Source organism: Haliotis rufescens, unplaced genomic scaffold (genome assembly GCF_023055435.1).
Source record: "Haliotis rufescens isolate VD_foot unplaced genomic scaffold, xgHalRufe1.0.p SCAF_3, whole genome shotgun sequence".
NCBI classification, from domain to species: domain Eukaryota; kingdom Metazoa; phylum Mollusca; class Gastropoda; order Lepetellida; family Haliotidae; genus Haliotis; species Haliotis rufescens.
Window position 1 is genome coordinate 46,051,607 of NW_025964001.1, and position 16,305 is coordinate 46,067,911.

The 16,305-nt window shown below is 42.4% G+C and overlaps 1 protein-coding gene across 6 annotated transcripts in view; it reads left to right on the top strand.

Annotated features, from left to right (window-relative positions):
- Window positions 1-15,999, top strand: part of LOC124124556 — a 114,269-nt gene extending 98,270 nt beyond the window's left edge. For all 6 annotated transcript variants that reach the window (XM_048403013.1, XM_048403016.1, XM_048403015.1 and 3 more), the window contains 12 exons: window positions 1,761-1,877; window positions 4,625-4,775; window positions 7,843-8,043; window positions 8,160-8,276; window positions 8,534-8,629; window positions 8,739-8,868; window positions 9,203-9,307; window positions 9,677-9,712; window positions 10,969-10,982; window positions 11,290-11,310; window positions 11,822-11,902; window positions 12,079-15,999. In XM_048403013.1, coding sequence (XP_048258970.1) covers window positions 1,761-1,877; window positions 4,625-4,775; window positions 7,843-8,043; window positions 8,160-8,276; window positions 8,534-8,629; window positions 8,739-8,868; window positions 9,203-9,307; window positions 9,677-9,712; window positions 10,969-10,982; window positions 11,290-11,310; window positions 11,822-11,902; window positions 12,079-15,069 — 4,060 coding nt within the window. In that variant the 3' untranslated portion in view covers window positions 15,070-15,999. The remainder of the gene's footprint in view (window positions 1-1,760; window positions 1,878-4,624; window positions 4,776-7,842; window positions 8,044-8,159; window positions 8,277-8,533; window positions 8,630-8,738; window positions 8,869-9,202; window positions 9,308-9,676; window positions 9,713-10,968; window positions 10,983-11,289; window positions 11,311-11,821; window positions 11,903-12,078) is intronic.
- Window positions 16,000-16,305: the final 306 nt, after the last annotated feature.

Sequence of the window (16,305 nt, forward strand, 5' to 3'; positions counted from 1 at the left end):
GGGGAGTGCTGACACAGGGATGGGGTGGGGGGAATACTGACACAGGGATGGGGTGGGGGAGTGCTGACAGGGATGGGGTGCGAGGAATACTGACACAGGGATGGGGTGGGGGGGAATACTGATATAGGGATGGGGTAGGGGGAATACTGACAGGGATGGGGTGGGGGGAGTACTGACACAGGGATGGGGTGGGGGGGAATACTGACACAGGGATCGGGTAGGGGGAGTGCTGACACAGGGATGGGGTGGGAGGAATACTGACACAGGGATGGGTTGGGGGAATACTGACACAGGGATGGCGTGGGGGAATACTGACGCAGGGATGGGGTGATAGGAATACTGACGCAGGGATGAGGTGGGGGGAATACTGACACAGGGATAGGGTGGGGGAATACTGACACAGGGATGGGGTGGGGGGGAATACTGACACAGGGATGGGGTGGGGGAATACTGACACAGGGATGGGGTGGGGGAATACTGACACAGGGATGGGGTGGGGGGAATACTGACACAGGGATGGGGTGGGGGGAATACTGACACAGGGATGGGGTGGGGGAATACTGACACAGGGATGGGGTGGGGGAGTACTGACACAGGGATGGGGTGGGGGGAATACTGACACAGGGATGGGGTGGGGGAGTACTGACACAGGGATGGGGTGGGGGAGTGCTGACACAGGGATGGGGTGGGGGGAATACTGACACAGGGATGGGGTGGGGGGAGTACTGACACAGGGATGGGGTGGGGGGGAATACTGACACAGGGATGGGGTGGGGGGTGTACTGAAACAGGGATGGGGTGGGGGTGTACTGACACAGGGATGGGGTGGGGGGAATACTGACACAGGGATCGGGTGGGGGGAGTGCTGACACAGGGATGGGGTGGGGGTGTACTGACACAGGGATGGGGTGGGGGAGTACTGACACAGGGATCGGGTGGGGGGAGTGCTGACACAGGGATGGGGTGGGGGTGTACTGACACAGGGATGGGGTGGGGGAGTACTGACACAGGGATCGGGTGGGGGGAGTGCTGACACAGGGATGGGGTGGGGGAGTGCTGACACAGGGATGGGGTTGGGGAGTGCTGACACAGGGATGGGGTGGGGGGGTGCTGACACAGGGATGGGGTGGGGGAGTGCTGACACAGGGATGGGGTGGGGGGAGTACTGACACAGGGATGGGGTGGGGGAGTGCTGACACAGGGATGGGGTGGGGGAGTGCTGACAGGAATGGGTGAGTGTGTCCAGAAAATACAGGGCAGGAGGCTACATTTATGTATAGTAACACAGAAGTATAGGTACTGGGAAATCCATACATGGTGTTAAGTTTCTGCAGGAATGGTGGTTTACTCATTTGTTTATCTTGCCTGCTGAAAGATGTTCCACAGCCTGATAAACATCAAAGTGAAAGAGCATCATATGAGGTTATAAGCCACAAAGCATGTACAGACCAACAGCTGCTGTACCAGGCACCCTGTTGCAACTGCCCCAGCAACGCTGAAATATATGTGTCACATGATGATGAAAGTATATATGTGAGGATGTCAATTGTCAATATTTTAATTCTATGGTTTACATGTAGGAGCAGCAGATTGCAAATGTTTAACATATTGACACGTTATGAATAAGAGAAATGTTGTGTAGGATACATATGTTTTTTGGGTGTAACATTTGCCTCGATATGAAGGAAAGTGAAAGTGTAGCAATGTATTACACAAGGCGTGATGTGGTGTCTGAGTTACGTGTCATGTGTTGGTTGCAGGTTGTTTCTGTGGGAGGTGGAGAAGTGTGATGGGAACCCCGTCCAGGTGGCCGAGTGCTTTGTCAAGAACAACGAGGGCTTTGTCATCTACACTGACTACTGCACCAACTATCCTAGGTGGGTTCCCAGGCTCCTCACCCTAATACAAACATATTCATATGATTATTACATAAAATGTCACTTCCTGTGAAAAACTCAAATTAAACACATGTACACCAAGCAAAACTATTGAATAGCATAGATTTTTAGATTATCATACAAGTTTTATTTGTTTTCTTGAAAAAACTAATGATATGTTGTACTTGCTGATTTTTTGTTAAATAGTATGCTAGGCTGTCATTTGTAGAGGATAAAAGTGAGCTGTTGCAAGTATCAGGTACACTCTAGAAATGCCCTCTTGGAATAAGACCATCCGTGTCAAGGTAGTTGCCATCTAACAGCAAGTGGGAAATTGACTTTGTCAGGATGAGAAATATTGACTTAATGAAACTAAACATTGGAACAAGTACCTCCTGAAAACTCACAAATTTGTCTCTGGCAACTGACAACAATGTCACACTTTCTCACCCACACACTTTCTCTCAAATCTTATTCACATGATTATACACTTTCTCATCTTGGAGCAGCCACACCCTTCCCACAAAAACACAAAATTATCTTTGCTCCATGGCGATTACACAAGAGAATTGCCACGTCTCATTGTGTTTGCTTTATCATGTGTTGCCCTTCACTGCCAGCTGGTTCAGAAGGACAAAGGCAAGACAGTGTGTGTTTGTCGGCATAACACACCTGGCATGTCCACGGCCCATCAAACTAAAGCTATTAAACTGCAGACTTACTATTTGATAACAGTTTGAGATTAAGATTTCTACGTGTTTGCAATGTATTGAAGAAAATTTAAAGGAACATTGTTGAACTATACATTAGGTTAGTGTTTTCACAAAGAGTACAGTATTTGCCGTATTAGCACCCTGTTCTAATAAGTGCCCTGCTCCAATTAGCACTCCCTGACCAATAAGCACCAATAAGCATCCCTTGACCAGTAGGCACCTCCTGACCAAATGGTGTGCCAATATGTAAGTATTCTTTATGAACACCCCCACAATGAAAATTTTGTTTATTAGTATTAGTAACTATTATCGAAACTATTTTGTTTCATCGATGTTTGAACTTAGTTTGTTCTTTTGTACTTGATATCTGATGACAACTTAAAGGGCCAGTATGTTGATGCATGCTTCTGGGTGTTTTTAACTCATGCATGAAATAATTTCCAGGTGTGACGTCACACCTTTATCTCATGCTTGATTCAATTCTCAAACCAAGACAATAGACTCCGCACAGCAAAGCTGACAGCCCATGCACTGCGCAGAATAACTGGCTTCAGTCATGTTTTTATTAGAGGCAATTGGAAAGAAAGCTTTGTTTTTTTCCAATCTCATTAAAATCAGATCTTAGTTCTCGCTACCACTAAACAAAGATCTGAGAACATCCCATTACAGGTCACGTCAGACCGACCTTTCGCTTACTTTGACCGACCAATGGAATGACTAACAAGAAGTCAACAACAGCCAATCAGAAGGCAGCTTAATTGAGCATTACGGCACAAGTTTCAAACTGGTGACTACGCTTCGAAACATATTTGGACATGTACTAGATTAAAAAATTAAAAACTGATGATTTAGAAAATATAATCGCCAGCTTGATTTGATAAGAAGCCTGTGTTTATCAAAGTCTTGATTACAATATAAATGCTGGGCATATGAATCCAAACACTCTCCTACCCAGAGTTCCTTGTGGCCAGCCTATAGATAGTACCTCTGTCACATGGTCACATCTTACAGTCCATTCAAGATATAGCACATGTTTTTCATGTTTCATTTTTGACAAGTCTACACATTTAGATAAACATATGTGATGAAATGTTTAATTTCATTGAGAAAATATAATAAAACGTGAAAAAATATTTCAATTTGCTTATTTATGCTCCATGTGCTACAAACAAGAGAAAAGTTTGGTCACATGATAAGCCTTCATCCTCGTTGTGGTCATTGGAGTTGAAACTTTTCTTGCAGAATATGACAAGCTCGGGGTTATCGGCTATTGCTTCAGAATGTTTGATATATTGGCCCTTTAACTCGCTGTGTATGGTTTTAATAAAACATCCCCCTTTGGCATTTTCTAAGCATCTGAGGTGTTTATTATGGCGAATACGGTGTCAAGTTTTAGAAAACAACAGACAAATAGGAAGGATTCATGGAGAAACTCCTTCACTTCCGATGGTAACAGTCTCTGAATTGTTGATGAAAGACATTCAAAGGCGTTAACTTTACAAATAAACAGTTTTCTTTTTCTCAATGGGTGTCTTGTAATAATTTCTTGACAAGGCAGTGTGTTGAGTTGCTGTATTTGCAGATGTTTATGGTGTCATTGTTCACCTGACTGCCAATCCCTCTGTTTGTTCTGGGATGCAGTAATCGTCTCTCCTCTGTGTACAGTCACAGGAAAGTTATTTAAATTACTGGTATCAGAAATTACCGCTTAGAGAAAAGATTATACATTAAAGAGATGAATTAATAAAAAGAAATATTGTGTAGGTATTAGAAACACTCCACTACAATAAGGTACCAGATTTTACGATAACTGTGTGTATATCAGTATGTGATATTTCCAATCACAATCCCTTTCCACCCGATTCTGTTTGGTATATTGAGTATTTACCTTTTACAATGGTGGAGTAATCCCATGTTTATAAACCTCCATGAATTCAATGGGAATAGTAGCACAATGAAGTGTCACTGAAATTAACTGAAAGTTTGTATCTATTATACGTGTACTTATCTATATTTGACTTGCATTTTATACAGTGCCGTGGAAGTGCTGACTCGCTACATGATGGATCCACACATGTCCGAGTTGTTCAAACAGCGTCAAGTGGTCCTGGGGCATGGACTGCAACTGGGGGCATACTTACTTCGCCCTGTGCAGAGGATACTCAAGTATCACCTGCTGTTACAGGTATGTTGGGGGTTGGAGGTTTGTGGGGAGGGATTGGGGTTGGGTGTGGTGGTTGCTGTTGGCAGGCAATAGCATGGGATGGGGAAATGTGGCGGGTAGCCGAGAGGATGGGTACCATGGATCGACATGGGTAACAGAGGTGGTAGAGTTAATCGTGTTTGGGTTTGAAGTGCAAGATCACATTTGCATTGTGTTTTTCTGTGACATGTAATTGTAGCTCTGCTTGTCTGTCACCATTTGGTATTTGCATCTGTTAACAATTTCTCAGAAGCCAGTGGATGGAAGAAATTTGTTCCCACCCACTAGTGACAACTAGATTCTTTTATGAGGCTCAGATCCAATCTTTTATTTTCCATATTAGGAAAACCATGTTTTTCTCTTTAAGCAGCTGTTATTGCACTTAGTGCATGGGTTCCAAATAGGATACAAAGAGAAAACTTGTTAGATACCATTTTTACGAAACGAGTGGACTTTCTATGGTATCTGACTGAGCGATAGCGAGTTTTGTAAAAATGGTATCCAACAAGAAATGAGTGTGGTATTTTATTTATTACCCACGTTAAATATGTAAATACATAACAACTTTCGCTCATCAACAGACCAAATTGAAACCGGTTGCAAATCTGGTGGTGCACGAATATTGATATATGCCCAAATATGGGTATTGTTGGCATTGTAAATGTCTGTCATTTTCATGAGATCTTTCAGTTCTGTCGTTGCGAAAGTAAATTATGTCTCGCAATTTGTTTATGAATGAAAAAAGGAGTCCCGGTGTGGCAGAGGTCACGGTTATCCAATCAAAACGAATAAAATGAGGTCAACCTTGTACGACACACGTGTGACGTACGGATTTAGTATCTTACCACATGTATCTTCACCACAGGGGTAATAATTAAGTAGAACTTGGTGTATGGGTAGTCAGTATAGTGGGGCTCCATGTAGCATACTTAAGTAGAACTTGGTGTATGGGTAGTCTGTATAGTTGGGCTCCATGTAGGATACTTAAGTAGAACATGGTGTATGGGTATAGTGGGGCTCCACGTAGGATACTTAAGTAGAACTTGGTGTATGGGTAGTCTGTATAGTTGGGCTCCACAAGGGGTCCGGAAAATTTTAAATCCCAATCGGACATTTGCAATTAGGCCACGCCATAATATGATGAATTATGAATTGTTTCAGTTTAAATTGTTAAATTCACCGGACAATTAATAACAAATAATATCATTTTATATATATATGGAAAACATACATTTGTTTCTGTTATAATAACAGTCTGTTAACGTAGTGAACGGTCCAATTAATATTCATGAGTTATATTCATGAGTCTGCTCAAGTGTACGCGTTGTAAAATTTGGGTCGAGACTATTATCCCATATTTGGTTATCACGTGACCTCATGGGAAAAGTTTTTTTTTAAACTAAAGATTATTTAAAAACAAGACAGATAACATAATCACAAATACTAAAATATCGTTGATAGCAATAGTTATTTGAATACTTTTTCCATCTGTACTCAATTATTGACCATAAAAAATTTGATATCGATCGTCAGAGAAAGCAAAATGGCGATCAATCAAGATTCAATATACGACTAGCTACTGAAAACAATAAAATCTGCAAATCCTCATTGTATGTCAACCAAGTGAAAGTCGTTAGCCACGACTTACAAAATGATCGTCAAGACTTTGAGGGTTTGGCAGATCCGCTCGACTGATCTGCATCGGTCGACTGACTGTCGACACGCTTTCGCTTCTTGTCTGAGGTTACGTATCGTAGCATTGTGGGGATAATGAGGTACATCGATGATGCAAGGTATTTATGTACAGTTGAGCCGCTCCACATAGGATACTTAAGTAGAACTTGGTATATGGGTAGTCTGTACAGTGGGTCTCCACGTAGGATACTTCAGTAGAACTTGGTGTATGGGTATTCTGTATAGTTGGGCTCCACATAGGATACTTAAGTAGAACTTGGTGTATGGGTAGTCTGTATAGTTGGGCTCCACAGAGGATACATCAGTAGAACTTGTTGTATGGGTAGTCTGTATAGTTGGGCTCCACAGAGGATACTTCAGTAGAACTTGTTGTATGGGTAGTCTGTATAGTTGGGCTCCACAGAGGATACTTCAGTAGAACTTGTTGTATGGGTAGTCTGTATAGTTGGGCTCCACAGAGGATACTTAAGTAGAACTTGGTGTATGGGTAGTCTGTATAGTTGGGCTCCACAGAGGATACTTAAGTAGAACTTGGAGTATGGGTAGTCTGTATAGTTGGGCTCCACAGAGGATACTTCAGTAGAACTTGTTGTATGGGTAGTCTGTATAGTTGGGCTCCACAGAGGATACTTCAGTAGAACTTGGTGTATGGGTATTCTGTATAGTTGGGCTCCACAGAGGATACTTAAGTAGAACTTGGTGTATGGGTAGTCTGTATAGTTGGGCTCCACAGAGGATACTTAAGTAGAACTTGGAGTATGGGTAGTCTGTATAGTGGGGCTCCACAGAGGATACTTAAGTAGAACTTGGTGCATGGGTAGTCTGTATAGTTGGGCCCCACATAGGATACTTAAGTAGAACTTGGTGTATGGGTAGTCAGTATAGTGGGGCTCCACATAGGATACTTAAGTAGAACTTGGTGTATATTGGTAGTCTGTATAGTGGGTCTCCACGTAGGATACTTAAATAGAACTTGGTGCATGGGTAGTCTGTATAGTGGGGCTCTACAGAGGATACTTAAATAGAACTTGGTGCATGGGTATTCTGTATAGTGGGGCTCCACATAGGATACTTAAGTAGAACTTGGTGCATGGGTAGTCGATATACCATATTGAGGAATCCTATTGTGGCCATTAGTCAGCCTGTTGTAGAAGCAGCCTTGATCTAAGGATGTTTGTATCATGGTTTTTCTTGGTGGACCATGTTTGACTTGGCCCCTGCACCTTTTCTATGTTCTCCAGTAAAAGCCTGAAGTTAATTCAAGGCAATGCCTCGGCTTTCATTAGGAATTAATATTTCAGGCTTTTGCTGCTCTAACTTGTTAAAGGTACTTACACTGGTATTTATGTTTCAGAACATTTTGAAGTTTTTTGACAAGGACAAAACAGGATACGAGACATTGAACAAAGCATTCAAACACATGACAGAAATGGCTCACCACATCAATGAGATGAAGCGGAAACATGAGCATGCTGTGCGCATCCAAGAGATACAGAGCCAGCTGGAGGAGTATGGGGGTGAGGACCTCATCCGACTAGGGGAACTCGTCCTTGAGGTAAGTACACAAGAGAGCTCAAAACTCAACACTGAGTAAATGTAGATGCTGCTTTAATGCTGCTCCCTGTTGGAGTGATCTACAGTGTGTGTCTACAAGTGAGCGGTGTGTTGCAGGGGCCTTTCCGTGTGTATGGTGCCAAGGCATCCCGCCAGGTCTTCCTGTTTGAGCGGGAGATCCTCATCAGCAAGAAGAAGGAGGGTGGGATGCTGGGCTGCAAGGCATCCATACAGGTAACCCTTCCAACACAACAGTTGAGCCTAAATAAATCAATTAGTATCTTGTCATCCCCTCCCACCTCACTAGCAAATGCCCCATCTCACATAATGTTATTGTCCTCAAATATCTACAGACAGAGAAAATTGCTATGTGTGTTCCCTTCTTTCTTAATGGATGCAGTGCATCCCATTCAAGCTCGGGTCTGTGACATACCTATTTCACACATTCTTGTAATGTCCCTTTGTACACATACTGATCTGTGTGTTCCCAGCTGGCCAACCTGATGCTGGTGGAAGTGATCCCCAATGAACCTCTCAGCTTCCACCTCATACCCTTCGACAACCCCCGGGCCCAGTTCACCCTGCAGGTAGGTCCACACACCAGTCAGTCAAAACTGTTTGAATGTTGGTCATTTAAGGATACCTAAATGTAGATGGTGAAAGGTATGACCTTATGCTGACTTGTTCCCTGTGCAGGCGCGGAACATGGAACAGAAGCGGCGGTGGTGCCAGGAGATCAAGCGCCTCATTCTGGAGACCTACAAGGGGAAGATCCCGGACAAGGTGAAGAGCCTGGTGATGGAGCTGGGCAGGAACCATGATGATGGTGAGGGGAGCTGCCTAGGTTGGGATGTCCTCATATTGGTATACACACCAACTTGTCACTGGACAAATTGTCTTAATAGTGACAACATACATAACTGAATATCAGTAATAGAAATACAGTAAACTACGTTTATAATGAACAGACGGATTAAACAAACTTATTTTTGGTCCTGGACATTTGCTATATATGCTGTATATATGCTTATTACAAACAAAAAATAGTGGTCCCTTTGAGTGTGTAATAATCATAGTTTACTGTATAGCAATCCTCTAAGTATAATTGGGCTATGGTTATGTTGTGGTTTGTAGCTATATGACTGATGGTGATGTTTCAGACTATGTGAACAGTGAGAACCTCGACCCAAGGCGGAGTCACCATACGGCCCCTGAGTACCTGGAACGTCGGCGAGGGCGGCGGAAGTCTGGTGGAAGACTACCAGGTAAGGGGAGGCAACCCACCTATACTTCTTCTCAATACATGGCAAGGGAATTGTAGATATATTACATTTACAGCTAAATGGCTCTGTCATACTCCTAGCTCTTGATTATAAGGCATGTGACCAGCATAAGTCACCAGACATGACCCTTTTGTCAGCTTATTTCGGCCCTTGATTTCTTTTTTGTTTACATTGTAACTTGGATAGTGCGCACCTCTTTTTCAAAATCCTGTATCTGCGTCTGATAGAGCTGCTTGTCCTCTATGGGCAGATGTTGGTGCACGGTCAGTGAGGTACTCAGTAAACAATGAATGAGCCTCTATTTCCTTGCCATGAGTCACTAGAATCTATAGATTGATCTTTTCATTTCAGATCTGTTGAAGCCCCAGAAGGGAAAGAGAGGATCATGTAAGTTGATGTTAGAGGTCACACTTTGTTACCTAGTCGTTTCTTCTTGTAACTTATGTAACAAACACGGCAATCACTATGTTATGTTGGAGGACACACTTTGTTGCCTAGTCGTTTCTTCTTGTAACTTATGTAACAAACACGGCCATCACTATGTTATGTTGGAGGTCACACTTTGTTGCCTAGTCGTTTCTTCTTGTAACTTATGTAACAAACACGGCCATCACTATGTTATGTTGGAGGTCACACTTTGTTGCCTAGTCGTTTCTTCTTGTAACTTATGTAACAAACACGGCCATCTCTATGTTATGTTGGAGGTCACACTTTGTTGCCTAGTCGTTTCTTCTTGTAACTTATGTAACAAACACGGTCATCGCTATGTTATGTTGGAGGACACACTTTGTTGCCTAGTCGTTTCTTCTTGTAACTTATGTAATAAACACAGCCATCGCTATGTTATGTTGGAGGTCACACTTTGTTGCCTAGTCCTTTCTTCTTGTAACTTATGTAACAAACACGGCCATCGCTATGTTATGTTGGAGGACACACTTTGTTACCTAGTCGTTTCTTCTTGTAACTTATGTAACAAACACGGTCATCGCTATGTTATGTTGGAGGTCACACTTTGTTGCCTAGTCGTTTCTTCTTGTAACTTATGTAACAAACACAGCCATCGCTATGTTATGTTAGAGGTCACACTTTGTTGCCAACAATCTTTCCTACTTGTAACTTATGTAACAAACACAGTCATCGCTATGTTATGTTGGAGGTCATACATTGTTGCCAACAATCTTTTCTACTTGTAACTTATGTAACAAACACGGCCATCGCTATGTTATGTTGGAGGTCACACTTTGTTGCCTAGTCGTTTCTTCTTGTAACTTATGTAACAAACACGGCCATCGCTATGTTATGTTGGAGGTCACACATTGTTGCCAACAGTCTTTTGTACTTGGAACTTATGTAACAAACACGGCCATCGCTATGTTATGTTAGAGGTCACACTTTGTTGCCAACAATCTTTCCTACTTGTAACTTATGTAACAAACACAGCCATCACTGTGTTATGTTGGAGGTCACACATTGTTGCCAACAATCTTTCCTACTTGTAACTTATGTAACAAACACAGCCATCACTGTGTTATGTTGGAGGTCACACATTGTTGCCAACAGTCTTTCCTACTTGTAGTTCCTTATGTTAAGAGTTAAAAAAAATATAAATGTTTCATTTGTTTCCCTTTCTGTTCTTTCTACAGCTGGAAACAGGAAAGTAAGTATATATTTTAGTACTTATATATGTACACTTTACAGTCTGCAGTTTCCAGAACAGTTTCTTCACTCTATGAGAACATTATTAAACAAACTACCTAGTCCTAAGATTGCTTCATTGACAGAGTAAAGTTTGTCCATCAGTTCTTCCAAACACATTCTTTCGGAATATCATATTGAACATGAAATATGTGAGGAAAAAAAAACATATCGAAAAATAATCAAATTATACTTAAGCAATGGCAAAGGTTTCCTTAGATTAAAACTGAAAGTTCCTATGAATTAATGGTGTGATTATCTTCTTTCAGGGAGACATCAGTCCTAGAACAGTAAGTATCATATCCTTCCGTTTGATCTGACTCACAACTCTGTATCTTTACCTGGTATAGCATCGTGAATTGACATTGGACAATATCATACCCATGTATTAGTTCCCGCTTTTTAATTTATTTTTTTATGTTACTAAAAGTAACGTTGACCAAGACTACTTGGGCTAGCTCTACTTTACCGTATATCGTGAATGTGATTGCTAAATCTGATGGTGTAATGCTATTACAATTTACTTCCAAGTAAATAATTATGGAAGGTAAACACAAACTTGTTCATTAAAAGAACCTCCTGTCAGCTGGTCCCCAAGGAACATGAAGATCATGCAAACAGCACATATTAAGTATTACTATATGTATCTCATGAAGACTCAAATAGTGAAATAATGTTTTGTAGTTTTAGGTAGACATATCATGACATCCTTAGCGATTAATTATGTCAAATGGAAGATTCAAATTAACATTAAAATGGCGTTGCAGTATTTAACATCTGCAATGTGTTGATTTGTTACAGTCGCCACTCCTGGAGAGAAGGCAGACACATTCTTCACTGGAGACCAGTGTAGCAAGGGAGACAACCCCGGACCACAAAAAGGTAGTCAGATTTGTTCATGTAGTATGTTTAGAACTACATTCGATTATACTATATGATGCAGTTTCCATTTTTATTAATTAAGCTTGAGAAGTTTTTAGAAGAATGTAATTTCAGTAACATAAGAATATTCTGAATACTTATCAGTGCTTCTGCTATCAGTGTATTTTTTCTTCCAGAGCAAACAAAGTGTGACTGACACATCCAGTGAAGGCGCCTCAGTCTCCAGAGCCACAACTCAGAGTGATATCTCCTCTCAGTCTGCAGTCATTGAAGACACATCTGTGGGCTTCAGCAGGTCTGTGGACACGTTGGCTGGCCAGAAAAACACTTCTCCCAAAGAGACTTCCAGTGACAATGTCCGGCGAGCCAAGAGTTTCCGTATTGCAACCAGAATGAGACCAATCAACTCACTAGATCTTGGTGATGTTATACCCAGCATTGATTCTGATTCAGAGAGTGATGTGGATGATCCAGATCTTACACAAGATGGTTTGAAAGACTATAATGATGTTGTGTTTAATAGTCGGTCAGATTTGGATGAATTGTCTGATGGAGATAAACCCAAGAAAACCAATAAGCAGAGTAGGTACACCAGTATGCCTATTTTGAATATAACACCTCCATCCAAGGATTCAAGAAACAGTCCCAAGGAAAGTGGCACAGTGAATTCCAACTCCTGGACAAAGAACAAACAAGGAAGTCTTGTGAATCTTCAGACAAAGCAGTGGACAAAAAATGGTCACAAAGAGCAGGGTAAAAGCATTCCTGCTTTCCATGACACTTTTGCCAAAAGGTCCCGTGAAAACCTGACAATAAAAGCATTGCGTCACCCAGTTTATACTGTGAAGCACCTTTCGGTGGACTGTGATGCTTCTTCCATGAAGGGAATCAACGCCAAGCTCACAAACTGGGGCAGCACAGAGAAGCTGACTAAGGGATCAATGACCGATGTGTCACACTTATCAGAAGATCCATGGGTGAAGAACCCAGCAGTTAAGAAGCTCTCTGGATCTGTCAGTGTGTCAAATGTCTCGGTCAAACCTCAGGTGAATAAACAGAAGAAAACTTCTGAACCTAGTGATCCTAAAAGTGGTAGCCGCGAAAATATGGACTGGAGGGTATATGTGAACCGAAATTCTTTAAATGATACTGAGAATCAGAAGTATTTTTCCAAATATTGTACCCCACCGAGAGGGACTATGACACCGCCAAAAAGCCCTGTAGTGATGAAGCAGGAACATAACTCACAAAACCCGATGAAGCAGAACACAAATGACTCTCCCTGCAACCTGGCATCCAGACCAGTCTCAACCTATGACACTGTTCCAGATATCCCCAAGGTTACGGTTGCCTCAAGCGTTCCCTCAATCATTGTGTCATCAACGTCTCCAAAGTTTCCCCATCATGACCATCTCTCACGTCATAACCTCAACAGATCCAATTCCACACCCTTGACCAAAACAAAGACCATTGCTCAAGCTGCCAATAACAGGCCATCATCTTTCGACTGTGAGGGATACACAGATAGTGAGAGAATGGTAGCTGAGATGGAGGATTATATGAGAAAGTCCAGGGACAATAATTCTTCATCATCATGTAAGTTTCCAACCAATCTACCTGTTTTCCATTACAATGAGTTTGAGAAAGGGAACAGACATTCAAATATTTCTACATCATCTTACGAAAGCCATTCCAGCAGCTCCAGTGAAGGGATCATGGATACTCTGAAACACAAGATTCACAGCTGGACATCAAAAATTTCAAAACGTATGGAAGACAGCGATGGCCACTCGACATTGTCAAGTGTGTCAGATGTCCGTCCATCATCTTTGCTCATGTCAGATGATGAGAAGATGGATGATGCAAAGAGTAAAAACTCTTCTTGTGAGACCCTGGACTCGCCACATGCACGAAAGAGAGGAACAGAGAGGCTGAAGAGGCAGCACCATCTTCTGGAGGAAGATGAGGAACTGAGGATATTCCTGAGGCAGAGAGGACTTGGTGGAGACTCTATTGGGTCCAGGATGGCAAATTCTCTTCCACCTAATGTAGAGGCCTTGATAACTGATAAACTAAGACCTCACAGTGCCTGTGTTCTCAGGGACAGTGATTCTCTTTCTTCCTATGAACTTTCCAGCAAGGAGACTACTCCTGAACCTCAGGCTCGGTTGTCATTACCAATTTTGCCCCCGGCTGCTGAAAATCATAGTCCTTTACTAAACAAGATGGAAATTCAGCAGTCAGACTCAGGCTTTTCTATGCAAAGTGACGAGACTGATAGTAATTCCATGGAGACCACTGCCGCTGTCAATAACATGACCCCACCTCCTGCCAAGCAAATGGATGTAGAAGAAACTGAACAGGAGAAAGATGAGACTCCTACCTTGGACACTAGACAGAAAGAGTCAACGGTGTCTAGGGGGCGTACTCAGTCAGAATCGTCTGCTGATTCTGTTGATAGTTTTTATGAACGTCGTTTGTCTATAGCTTTTGACTCGGAAGTTTTTCAGGATTCGGCAGTGTTTTGTGACGTCAATATTGATCCTAAACAGAAGGTTGTGAAGGAGACCCCAAAGAAACCAAGACAGTCAATCAAAGACTTTGTTCAGATCTTGGAGGAAAGGAATAAACCAAAGACTCCACATACTGTTGAGGTCAAGCGTAGGGGACCAGGCTCAGTGATTCGTCAGCGACTCCAGACTCTACAACAGGCATCGCAATATTCCAGACACAGCAGTAGAAACACCAGTGAAGAAAGGGAATTGGTGCAACCCAAATCTGTGAAAGATATTCAGCAGTCCCTGGTTACGGATTCACGATCTGGCCAGTCCAAGAGCTGGCACCCTAGTTCCAGCAGCAACATCGGCTCCATCAACAGCAGCTCGAACACATCCATCAGCTCCAGCTGCTCATCTGGCATCTCAGGGCCACACTTTGCTGTGGTTGGTGGCAGTGGCAGTCACTCCTATGGTGGCAATCAATTCATGCACCATCATGTGCGGGCTGAATCAGAACACGGCAGAGAGAGCTCACCGGAACTTTGTGGTCTCAGGTCAGCACGCTCACTAGGCAGGCTCGACCAATTGAGCACAGACATTGAGAACCTTGTCATCATGAAAGGATGGGTGAGGTCACTCATTAACAAGTTCCAGAGTGACAAGGAATGACTGCGCATGCATGTCAGTTTGAATACATGTCAGTGTGAATACTTTCAATATTGTAGTGTGAAGTAATAACTTTTCCTAATATTGAATTTTGAAATTGAAATGTTAAACGATATGTTTTATATATCGGAAGCAGTGGTCTAATATTTGGACAATATTACCAAGTTTCCATTGATTAGGCACTACATAGATTACTGAGTCCAAAAGTAGGTATTATCACAAACAGACACCATTATTGGGAAATTATGTTCAGGGATATATTCCCACAGAGAAATATTACCGATGTTCATGCCTTAGTTATGTTGGAGATTAAGTCATCAGCTGACCAATTTGATACCAGTGGTTTGGACTGATGTTGAGCTGTATGTAATTCTTTCTGGAAAGTTTATGAATTATGAAGATGCAATTGACTCATTGTAGCACACTAGTCTTCAAAACAGTGGTTTCATATCTCGTGTGATGGACACATTTGATAAACTAATATATTCTAGCAGTACATGGCTTTTGCTAACGCACGCACGCACGCACGCACGCACGCACGCACGCACGCACGCACGCACGCACACCTATTATTATTATTATTACAATTGATGATTCAACTCCATCAAACCTTAAGGTGTATTCCATTTATATTTGTTCCAAGTTGCTGTGTTAAATTGTTATCATCAGGATTCGTGTTTGCAATTCACTGCTTGCTGCATGCTTTCAGTTCCGATTCCTTATGTCTACTGGTTCTTCAGCTGTGTCCATATCTGTGACTGTCTACAGCTGTGTCCATATCTGTGACTGTCTGCAGCTGTGTCCATATCTGTGACTGTCTGCAGCTGTGTCCATATCTGTGACTGTCTGCAGCTGTTTACATCTGTAACTGTGTACAGGTTCTTCATGCTCTGTCACAACACTGTTTGTGCATGTCTAGTCAACAAATATATAGAAGTGAGTGAGTGAGTTGGGTTTAAAGCTGCTTTTAACATTATTCCAGTTATATCACGGCGTGTCAGCTTAATGTGGGAGGAAAGCCCGAAGTGATGCAGGTCTCAGACGTTTACCACTTCGGTGAAACCCACGAGCACGGGTATGGTGCTGACAAACCTAGAAACATAATTGGGGCGAACCAGGATTCGAACCCACAATCATAGGTTTCTGGCGTGTCCAAGGGACGCAACTCTGCACAGCGAATCGCGGCGCTGATATGGAAACACATGAGGGTAATAATCTCTTATCATGGGTTGTCATTCA